The sequence below is a fragment of the Barbatula barbatula genome (assembly GCF_947034865.1).
Source record: "Barbatula barbatula genome assembly, chromosome: 24".
In the NCBI taxonomy this organism is placed as follows: Eukaryota; Metazoa; Chordata; class Actinopteri; order Cypriniformes; family Nemacheilidae; genus Barbatula; species Barbatula barbatula.
Window position 1 is genome coordinate 18,387,041 of NC_136787.1, and position 12,048 is coordinate 18,399,088.

The 12,048-nt window shown below is 39.6% G+C and overlaps 1 protein-coding gene across 1 annotated transcript in view; it reads right to left on the reverse strand.

Moving 5' to 3' along the window:
- Positions 1 to 12,048, reverse strand: part of unc5cb (unc-5 netrin receptor Cb) — a 104,064-nt gene that overhangs the window by 34,372 nt on the left and 57,644 nt on the right. The window contains exons 2-3 of the mRNA XM_079448899.1: positions 10,833 to 11,060; positions 4,007 to 4,150 (exon numbers count right to left, since the gene is read on the reverse strand). Of these exons, the coding sequence (XP_079305025.1) occupies positions 4,007 to 4,150; positions 10,833 to 11,060 (372 nt within the window). The remainder of the gene's footprint in view (positions 1 to 4,006; positions 4,151 to 10,832; positions 11,061 to 12,048) is intronic.

Genomic DNA, 12,048 nt, shown 5'->3' on the forward strand with positions numbered 1-12,048 from the left:
GTTCATCGCAAAAAATAATTTTTATAAATTGAATATCAAACTCGCACACGTCTTTGGGTCCTGATTCAAAAGATTTATGCTGTGATATTTATGATGTGTTTTATATAAAACAAAAATAATCTTGTTATTAATAAGCATATATTATATATTTTTTACACAGCCCTTTTATTTCCAAACTTTCTTTTCATTTTTAGCCATCCTATGTTTGTCAGTGGGTTCTGCAAATATCCAACAAATAAAAAGTAAAAAGTAAACTTTGACAACACGGTATTTAATCATTTAAAAAGTACAGTTTTTCCCATTTCCAGTGAATTTGGACATCCAAGGTTTCAAAAGGACCAAAGCGATACATGAAAATAGTTTTGATAAAATAAAAAGGGAGTGATATAGCCAAAAAAATGTACAAATGAGTGAGAAGTCAAATGAACATACACAAAACAGCATGAACACAAATGTGTTTGTCAGCTGTTGTCCCAGACGCATCAGAGGCCATTACAGTAACAAGTGTGGGTGAGACACTCTTTACCGCCCGTCTCTGCGACTGACAGCTTAAACAACTCACTCCAATTAACAGTGTTTCCAGTGCATTACAGCCCCTCCGCGACGCCCCGTGCCGCCTTCACGCGGGGGAAACTAATTGCTTATATTCTGACCCACGTGAGATTGAAACAGCGTCGACTGTAAATCCACACCAGCTGCCGGCAGTTTCGGTTCATTCAGAGGAGAAGAGCGCAGGAGTTTTATTCTCTTTAGACGTGAGAGGTCAAGAAAGCGTTTTTTTGTAAAAGTGAACAACATAAGTTGTGTTTTTAGGTTTTAAATGAGCTGACTTGCTTGTGCTTGCCTGCTGACTCGCCGCATTCTGGCTTAGCGCCTGAAAAACATGTTCCTGTCAAATCTGTCGCCCCCTTCAGAATAGTTTCCGACAGTCAGTCCTCTCCTCAATATTTGTTTTAGTATGGAGCGTGCTGGATTCGTCACGTCACGGCCCAGTTTAAAGCACTTTGGGGTTCTCGACAAAATGCGATCCATATTTTGTGCAGTTTCCGGGCCAAAAACCCTGAGTGAAGAATAATGTGAGGTACAAACACATGCTGGATTTATAACCACCTCTAATGGGCCAAATGCATTACAATGCCATTTGTGATATGCAGCTCTACACAAGCTCTCTGCTTATTATAAATTAATGCAGGTGGAGACGCTCGATGCTTCACACATATTTCACTTGCAAAAAACATGAGTTTTGTGTTTTCCGCAAAGAAACGATGCTAGACCTCATAAAACAAACAGAGAATTTTAAAGCATATCGTTTTGGAAAAAACTTTACATGCTTTCCGAATGATTAGAATCGGTTGATGGTGGCAAAAATCATCCATCTAAAAAACTTCTTGAATGAGAATGTGCCAAGAAATTAAAAGAGACTGTTTGAGATGTGAGAAATATACACAACAGAATGAGTTTTGTTGGCTCTGGACACGCAAATTGTTCTGATCTTTTTATAACAGCGAAGCTTTGGGGGAAAATATAACCGTGTGTATTGGCTTAGATGATGAAAACATCTCTCAGATATAAAAGAGCCCAGGCCAAATGGCAGAGAATCTGTAAAATATCTACCCGTGGATCGTGTTTAGATGTTCGGCCCGAACTAAAAGACGCCCGGTGGGGAGGGCTGAAATCCCATGAGCCTCTTCTGCCAGGCTGCGGCCGCACACGTGGACGCATGTGAAAACAATTACAGTAAGTGCATGTGTTTTGCAATTTGTGCTAAATTACACAGGTTAGTAAATTAAGGGCCATTTACATACTTGAACTCTCTCATCTTAATCCCAGCACGTCTAAACTAAAGCTGGCACCACGGAGAATCACTGCGGTGATGATGGTTTGCTAATGTGAGTCTAGGAATTTGGCATTTTATCCGCAAGACAATAAAAATTATAATTTGCATCTGTAATCTAATTTTAAAGAGAAAGAAAGAAAAATCACACTTTTAGCTCATTCACGCAGGAAACATTGCAATGTGGGATATTGTACAGGACAATTTGGCAACTTTAATGGGTCGCTGCAGTATTCCACGTACATGGATACAGTGTAAAAATACAGTACTTATATGGAAGTATTTTTGTGTCAATAAAAATGAACGCAAACTTTCAAAAACGGACGGAAATATACCATGAGAAAGAAGAAAAACACTTTGATAATGAAAAAAATGAACTAAATGGAAATGATTTTCAAACAAACAGCATTTTTCTTGACAATTTTCAAAGATCATTTTTTGCAAATAATAGTTTATGAATACGCTGCTTGATTTTCCACCTGGGCTTTACAAATTTTAGTTTATGCTTCTCAAGCTTTCGTTCGCCTTTCTGGCACAAATCTCACGTGTGGGCGGGACTTATTGCCACTACTCTCATTGGCTAGTGAGCGGATTAGAAAGCGATCTGCATGATTTTCTGTTTTAGTGTTGAAGCCCCACCCACACGTGAGATTTGTGCAAAAGCAGCGAATGAAAACTTGAGAAGCGTGAAGTAAAACACTGAAAGCGCAAATTAAAAATCTTTCAGCAAATTGAAAAACTATAATTTGAGTGTATTCATTATCAAAGTTTTCTTTTCTTTCTCATTGTATATTTTTGATTGTTTTTTTAAGTTTGTGTTCATTTTTATTGACACAAAAATATTCCCATATACATACTGCATGAATATAAGTATGGCAGAAAACCCCAATTCTCACTTCTTCCTGAGGCTATTAACTGTCCTGTTGAGTAGTCTGTGTAGTCTGTGTTTAGGTGAATCACAGTGTGTGTGTGTGTGTCCAGATCGAAGCTCGTCCCCTCATAACTCACACAGGAAGTGCCCGACACCAACAGCCTCACAAATCACAGTCTCAATAAATCTCCTCAATCAGACTTTACAGCTGCTGAACTTTATGGAGCATCCATTGATCACGCACCGGCAACAACAAAACGCTGCTTATTTATCGCTCGTGAGTGTTACTTAGTCCCTGATTAAAACATCTGCTGCAAACAGAAAGCAAAAAAGGGCTAAATGATGCCTGGTGTTTCCATTAGTCCCTGGCGAGAGAGAGAGAGAGAAAGAGAGAGAGAGAGAGAGGCTAGTGCAGTCAGGTCAGCAACACCCGGGGCAAAGCATCAATTCAATTCATTTTAATATAAAATAAAGGCTAACGATTATTACAGCCGAAAGATGAACACTGAACTGAGACCAGCTCGACTGACCCACGTCTAACACAATAGGGAAATAAGAAACAGGTCTCAGGTCAGTGTGCGGACACAACGTCTTCTGTCACTTTCGGTTTGAAAGGGTATCAATTTATTAAGGCAGACATGCAGATAAGGAAGATTAACTCAAGATTAATGACCTGTCTCAAGTAGATGCAACAAGTATCTGCATTACGTCTAATTTCACTATAATTAGTATAAATAGAAGCACTAAATGAATGAGAGTCTGTGGTTGAATTGAAAGTACCACCGTAAAAAATAAAAACATCACATTATCAGTGGACCCAATTCAGACAAATATAATCAGAGAGCTCAGTGTCCAACACAATTGGGTTCGCTGTACTTGTATAAACAGGGCATGGAAAGAAGACGGGGACGTGTGTGGCTTGATTCCCGAGAAACAAGACACAAAGCTCTCTGACCTTAACTATTTCGAAAAAGGGGAGGGGTTTGGTTGGATGGAGAATGCCTGAAGAATTGTTGGAAAGAATGAGCCCAGCATCTGTTTATAAACACAGAGCATTGTGATTGGTGGAGTTTGTGTCCATGCTTTTGTAAGCAACACCACATTAGGAACAAGACCGCTAGAATGTAAACACATCGGAATACCAATATGGAAAAGCAAACACAATACTATATTCCATTCAATGTCAAACAAACTCATCCTGTTAGGAGTACGTGTTAGTGCGGTACTTTTATATCTTCATGTGGTATTTCAATGACTGCATGAGGCAACTCCTGGTAATGAATGTGTGTGTGTGTACTTACAGGCGATGCGCACATGGGCCTTGCGACTTTTGGTGGTTCCGGCTGAGCTCCAGGCGACACACTGACACCAGAAATCCTCAAGGCCAAAGAGTTCCTCCACCTGCTGACGAGTGATCTCGATGATGGCTTCTCGAACCACTAGACCTACAGAGAAAAAGAGCGAGAGTCTGGTTTTAGTGATGAACACAATTTCATCATTTTCATACCCAAACCTTCTTCAGAACCCACAAGAAGATATTTTGAAAAATGTCGGTAACCGAAGAACACAGACCCCCATTGACTTCCATTGTATGGACACGGTACCATCAATTTCTCAAAATATCTTTGTTGGTGTTCCACAAAAGAGTCACGTACAGGTTTGAACAACAAGAGGTTAAATAAATGATGACAGGGATAAATGTTTCATTTTGGGGTCGTTTTTCACATTGAACAGATACACAATCCCATCACAGTGTATAGTGTCATGCAGATGGAGCATCAGAATGATGAAGCTCTTTGGAACGTCACAGTGGTCTGAATCCTGTTTGCTAAAGTCCTCAGATAACTGTTCATCTGGGATGTGAACGTGCCCACGGCAGCAACGCCTCCTGGAACCACGCGTTACACACCATGTGCTCATTTTATGCCTTTAGCGGCTGTGAGTTCCTCCAATACAGTATTACAGGGTTCAAGTGTTCTGAGCGAGTGACGAAACAGCTTCGCTAATGAAATCACAAACATTAAATATCAATCCATCTCCCTCTCTCTCTGGATAAACGTGTAAGAGGAGACTGATGAGACTTCTTACAACCAGCTTCACTTTCCCATACGTGAGTGTGTGTTTGTGTGCAACGGGCCCCTGAGGTGGTTTCCGGGCAAAGGTTCTGATTGGGTTGCGTAGCCAGCGGTATCAATCCTGAGCCACAAAGCCACAATAATCCTCTATGCAAATGTGGCGTCTTTCTTCCTGCTTCTCCTACATACTAATTCAGCGTCACTCCATCCACAATCGTTTAGCTTCACATATGCATTCGATTCTTAAATTAATTAACTAGACGGAGCATTTCTTAATAAACGTCTCATAAATGTGGATCGTGAAGCCATGACAGTCATTCGGCATCATGGCATAAACTATGAACTAGAGCAAGGTGTAAGATGTTTACAATTATTTTGTAAACAAACATTAAAAATTTCAAACATACAGTATGTGACCCAGATCACAAAACGGGAGAACAGGATTTTTTTTTATGAAAGCCCAAAATACATTGTACGGGTCAAAAAACAATCCATTTTTCTTTTATGCCCAAAATCATTAGGATATTAAGTAAAGATCCTGTTCCATGAAGATATTTCAGAAATTTCCTACAAATATATAAAAGCTTTATTTTGGTGAATGGATTGTCTGCTACAGTGTTAAACGGCTGCATGTCCTATCCTAACAACCCATACATCAATAGAAAGCTTAATTATTCAGCTTTCAGATGTTGTTTAATAAAAAATAAATAATATTAACTAAAAATATATTTACTCTTATGCATGATGTGGATCGAATATTGAAGCCAATACGAGCCTGGAATAGATGTCCACTCCTTCAATACTGTTAAAAATGCATCTCATATTTATTCATCCACATCTGATCTTAAACAACGGCATTGTCTGTACTGTAAAACAATGTTCAAATACAGAGTGACATGCTGTAGGAAATCAATGCAAGCTCTAACAAACACGCTTGATTCTCTTTCCAGCACAGAAAGAATTATTTACCCGCTTATTGGGATTAGAAATCTAGTGTTGGCAGCGAAATTACATTTTTAATGCCCTGAATACAGTTAGCTCACAAGCTCACATTTCTCACACATTCCCTATGCCACCCAAAGCCAACGACGACTTCAACTTGCCGTTATATTTACATCAAAATTGCATTATATTTGAAAGCACAATGCGGAGCAGCTTTATTGGAAAAACAGCGTTCATCTGGAGCCCGACAATTCCCGTGGCGGTTATCCAGTATTCATTCAAATGATCTGAAATATTCATTTTAGAAATTCAGTGTTGTCACGAAAGAATATAACACAAAGTCTGGCCTGGAATTGATCACGTGATCACATGAGAGAAAGAGAGAAGATACATTTTGTTCCTGTTCACGACCTGAGATCAGTACTGAAAGCTTGTAAGCTCAATAATATTGATTATCGCCTTTCCAAATAACACTAAAACCACCAAAGATTCAGGAATAAAATACTCTCTCAATATTTCTCAGATAACGCTCACTATAATGATATCATCATCAATCGCTAAAACAATTAAATCATTTTTCTGTCTCATTGTTTATTGATATTCACATCATTATCATCTGGGCATTATGCTGCTCCTCAATTGATCCGCTGGAGACGGACAGCTGGACCTCAGAGCTGGGATGTGCCGTGTTGCCCGTCATCGCTCAAGCCCGTGGTGTGCATTACATCGCTGTTGCTACACATAATTAACTTACCCTGCTTTGTAGCAATCAATGGCGCTGGCCTCTAGAGATTAACGCCAGCGATCCTTCAGCATTAGGGACGGTCAGATGACCTCAGCTGACCTCTATTAGCTCCGCTCATTTGTTTGCATGTGAGAGTTTTGGCCTGAACATCGCCTGAGGTCAGCATCGATGCTAGAAACATGAAATTGTAGCATTCCTGTTGGCTGTTTTCATGGCCGAGCGACATAATTAAAGACTACGAGCGAGAAACACTCAGGACGTGAATGTTGTGCCGTGCCTAACAAATCGACTGCCATCCATCTTGCTTCCGCCCGTCTCATTCCTAAGTGCCATAGCTCATTGCGTCTAAACGGGCTGGAATTAAAATTGGCCGATACCCATCAAAATAACTTAGACAAACAGGAGAGGCGCTATAAATGGAACCCTCTCCCCCCACCCCACCTGTAAAGTAATGTGAATTCTGAGGCACGACAGAGTGTTTAAGAGTGCAGATCGATGGGGAAACATTTGAGTAGGTGTTTCTCCTCATAGCCACTCCATTCTATCCAAAGAAATCCATCTGCAGTGAGCTAATGATCTGCTGTTCGGCATCCGCAGTAAGAAAAGTCCTTTATTTATTTTGGAGAAAGTATGGGGACAGCAGGCTGGAGCCCGGAGCCTGGCACAGATAACTCACCGTCCCTCTGTGAGCCCGGTCTAAAATGTCTGTTAATCTGCTCTCGGACCAAACACACAGAGAGAGAGAGAGAAGGAAAGAGAGAAAGACCGAGAGAGACAGAGAGAGGCCTTCAGATCATGTTTCCGTCAGCTCGACCAGCTTCTATCTGTGGTTAATCTGAGGAAACTAGAGAAGAGAGAAAGAGAAAAGTAGAATGGCCTACTACTATACTATTCATATTATTTAGCAAAATACAGACCATTACAAAACAGAGCTCCAAATAGATTTTAACATTAACTTAGACTGAGGCCTTTTCACACCAAGGACATTCTAAGGGTTGGTTTCAATGTGCATATCATTAAAATGATAATGAATTTAGATTGTCAGTGTTTTATCGTTCAATAGCCTGAAAAATATCATTATAAAAGTGATGCCATTGATATAATATATTTATTGCTAAAGTTGTGGCATTGACTGCTGTTTTCTTTATGGTTATCGATATTGGTGTGAACAGGCCTTTACGATAATCAACTCAATATTGACTTCAAGCCGCTGTCCACAACAATGTTTGAGGGCCAATTTTTGTTATAACTGGGAACATGTATTTTCATAAAAATGAAGCAAACACTAACAGATATCCAATAGTTGCTTAAGCTTATTTTAATGCTTCGGTTATCTAGTTTAACATGAATTTAAACCATATTAAGGCCTCCTTGGAGGTTTGTTAAGGCCTCCTGGTTGAAAAACACTAAACTAGGATTACACTTATTATCAATAAATGTAGTCACTACATTTGCAGAATATTTGCATATTTCATTGTAATCATTAACTTCAAAATGTAATTATTTTTTAACTTATGTTTCATAAATGCAATAGGCGAGTGTTTAACAGGCCCACGTATTCAAAGTACAGAAAACCGTTTGATTTCTTTGATGCACACGCTGAACGAATTCACAGCAGTATGCATTTATCTTGCATTTCATTTTAAACACAGAACCTTATTCATGAAACTAAATAATCTGTGTGATCATTTGTAAAACCATTCTTATATAAACTGACACATTGAGGCAACAGTTGACATAAGAAAGGGTTTCTACTCCAAAGCCACAGATGTGTGGAAAGAGAAGAACATCAACATCTGGGCTCTGCAGAATGGGGCTGGTGAGAAACGTGGCAACCCTATTATCTGGAGACCGAGCATCCTCCTCGTCCGTCACTATCAAAGCCTCAACACAATGACGGAAAATCAGTTTAAAGCCACACGCTTCAAACTCAAACCCCAATACACAAATGAAGAAGCAGTTTTCCATTAAGCCCATCAGTTTGCATGCGTGTGTGATAAGAGTGTGCTTTCGTGCGTATGTGATGTGTTGCTCTGTAGCACAATGGTCAGCGTGACGCTGAGAGAATCAAATACCCAGAGGCCTCTGGGGCTATAACAGACAACACGGCCGCTTTGATTGGCTGCATTCAGCTGCCGAAAAAGGGAAATTGAGTTGTCGCCGCTCGCCCACAGGTAGCAATCACAGTCTTCAATGCGGCTCTGAGCGACGGCTTATTGAAAGGCTGGATATTAAATCCCAGAGGACACACACACACGTGTTACGGTGCTGGCTGGAGCTTTTAGCAGAACATTTTTATGATCTCTAGCCAGTATTCAATAAACGTGAATTTAAGTACTGAGCGTTGAGGGAGGTGCTTCACAGTGGCTCACTTTAAACAGTCAGTGTCTGGCCTTGACAACACCGTTTACTTCAATTTCCTTCGCTCACCTTATTTCTATTGTGCAAAAATCCATTTTTGCAGAAAACATCATAATTCCCTCATCCTGATGTCATTCCAAACTCAGTATTTTTGTGGAAGTCACACTGTTTTATTATGTGACAGAAGCAGAGAGTAACCAGGGGCTCTTCTAAATGAAAGGGTTAGTTATAGGGATGCACCGATACCATGTTTTAAAGACCTTGTACTTGTCGCGATATTTTTTTCTGGTACTCCCTGATACCGATACCTATAACCGATGCCTGTATATGTTAATAAACCAATATCTTACTGGTACATTTTCTTTTTATCTTTTGTTTTTAGGTCCACTTAAATGTAAGTACTATTTTTTAAAAATTTTTATGATAATTAGCACAATTTTACTACTGTAAAGAATATACTCTGTGGTCGAATTATAAAAACTTTCAAGGGGGGTGGCTTGGGAAATGTGAATGTATTATAACTTGTTCAAGTCAACCAGACTTTTATTTTGACGGGACGCTGCGAAGAGCGTTTGTTTAAGTTTACCAAACTTTTATTTTGACGGATCACTGCAAATGGTGTTTCTTCATGCGTTAGTGTCCTCGTGCAGTGAACCGGTGGCGCTGAAAGCTCCACAAGCATCACACGTTCAGTACACAGAACCGCACCACACTTTCACACACATTCACACAAAACAAGCCGAATAAATATTTAAACAGTACCTGAAATTAGTTCAGTGCTAATTTCTTAGGAAATAATACATTTGCCAGATTCCGTGACATTCCGTGTTGTACAGCAAATTCAGTTTTAATGCCTGGATTCCTCGAATCCGTCTGCGTTTTCCACATTGCTGAAATCATAGGACTCTATGTATGTCATGTGAGGTATCGGTATGTCATTACGAGTACGAGTACATGAGCTTGGTATCGGGCCGATACCACTATCAGTGCATCCCTAGTTAGTTCACCCAAAAATGAAAATTCTTGGCTCATTTACTCACCCTCGTATCAATTCAAACGTGTCTGACTTTCTCTTTTCTGTGGAACCAAACAACACAGGATCCCATTGATTTCAACTAAGTGGACACAAAATCACTTAAGACATTTCTCAATATATCTTCTTTCGTCTTTCACAGAAGAAAGTAAGTCACACAGGTTTGGAATCACATGAAAGTGAGTAAATGATAACAATGATGAGTTTTAAGAAGCATCATAAAAGCAGTCCAGATGTGTGGGGAAGACCAAACTGTTTACTTATTATCCATCAAAGCTCATTTGTGAAGGTAAACATCAAATCTGATGGCTTAAGTGATGAAATTAAACTGAGTGCAACACGGGTCGTCTTGCAAAGTATCAAAATGTAAAGAAAATCATGTTATTATTAAAACTGTGAAACAGCCCTTGGTCACCGTAGGATTTCATTACATGGTAAACAGCAGCTCAGAGACTCCATGGAAGAAAGAAAGCTACAGTATTCAGGCTTGAAATGACAGAATAAAAAAGCAAGTAGCGCACAGAAGCTCAAGCGTACTTTAACTGTAGACAACGGTCACTGTTCTCTGAGACTGTCTGTCTCGTCTTTACTGCGTCCCGTGAGAGTTTGTTATAACGGGTTTGTGTGGCAGACGAACATCTCAGCATCAAACTCTTTGCTGTCTGGAGTCCTAATGATGCCCATGTGTCAGGCAACAACCACAAACAGCCCAACAATAACAGCACGGTAGCTTTATGGGCTTCTCCGCACGGCCCTCAGAGTTTAACAAGACTGAGAGATTCCACTCTCATTACAGGCGGCAGGAGGAGGGGGGGTACTGTAAAACTCTCCTCTGAATTATTCATCTGCTTGAGTTTCCAACTTGTACACTCAACCACCTGAGGGAGCAAGAGGGCCTGTGCGTTCTACGGTTTTCAGGTGCTTACCCACCCCGCTAGCTCCCACCCCGCATGACCGCAGGCAATACTGACCGGACGTCTCGTCCACGCGCTCTTCCACCGTATGCTCTTTCTGATGGACCCACTCGCTGTTGCACTTGAAGTAAATCTGCGTGGCAGGCGTGGCTTTGCAGTAGAGGTTGACGGGTTTGTTCTTGACTATGTAAGCCTCTTCTGGCTCCATCAGGAAGTGTGGGAGGGGCTCGGGCGGGTCAGAGGGAAAGGTCTCCGGGAGCTCGCCCAATCCCAGATAGTCATCATCTATAAATGAGAGGAGAAAACAGACAACAAGGAGTTAGTTACAGAAGCAGAAGTGCACATCATAGGGGGTGTTTATGGAAACATGTTTGACCGGAGAGCTGCTTGGATTTAAGATTGTTTACTGGTCACCCCGTTGGGGAGCAGTTGTGCCCGGTAATAAGCAGGCTGTGCATGTATGGCTAGTAAAATACTCAAAACAAGCATGACAAGGCACATGTAAGGACCATTCGTACACATCTGTGGTAATTTGAACATCAGGCGAGAGAATATCTGTGCTTTTAAATATGTTATAAACACATAGACAGTTAGACAATGTCTACACTAAAATACACTGTGATCAGTTTTCATGAACTCATTTTGTACTTAATATAGAACAAATGAGTCTTTAGTACTTTTTAAGATAAACGTAAGGAAAGATGTGATATTTGGACATACCATGAATAGTAGTCCCAAGGCTATATTTGTAATATATCGAGTACAAAGTAATGTCTGAAAATAGATGCCATTAAGTAAGTAATTAATTGAATAGAAAGTGTATTTTAGTGCACAATACAATACAATATGTAATTATTATAAATACATATAATTATAAATATAAAATAATACAATGTGTATTATTAATAAGGGGTTTAACAATATAACTTATTAACAATAACTTTTACATATCGCAATTCAAAACATTAAGAAATGTATCGTAGAGATATTTAGATGTGTATTGTAGAGCTATGGCAATATATTGTAATTGTTAAAATTCAAGTTTATTTTGTGATCGATCTATTCAGTTTTTATTATTTTACATACAGAATTAGACCTCGACTGTTGTCAATTCTTAAACAAAATAACAAATGTTACTAAAAATGGTTAATGTTTTGGGGGGAAATCTGTCATTTGAGTGTCAGTACATATGAATAATATATAATATAAATAATAACTATATGATATGATATGATTACAAAAATTGTATTACACAACTTTAGAACTAAATGCA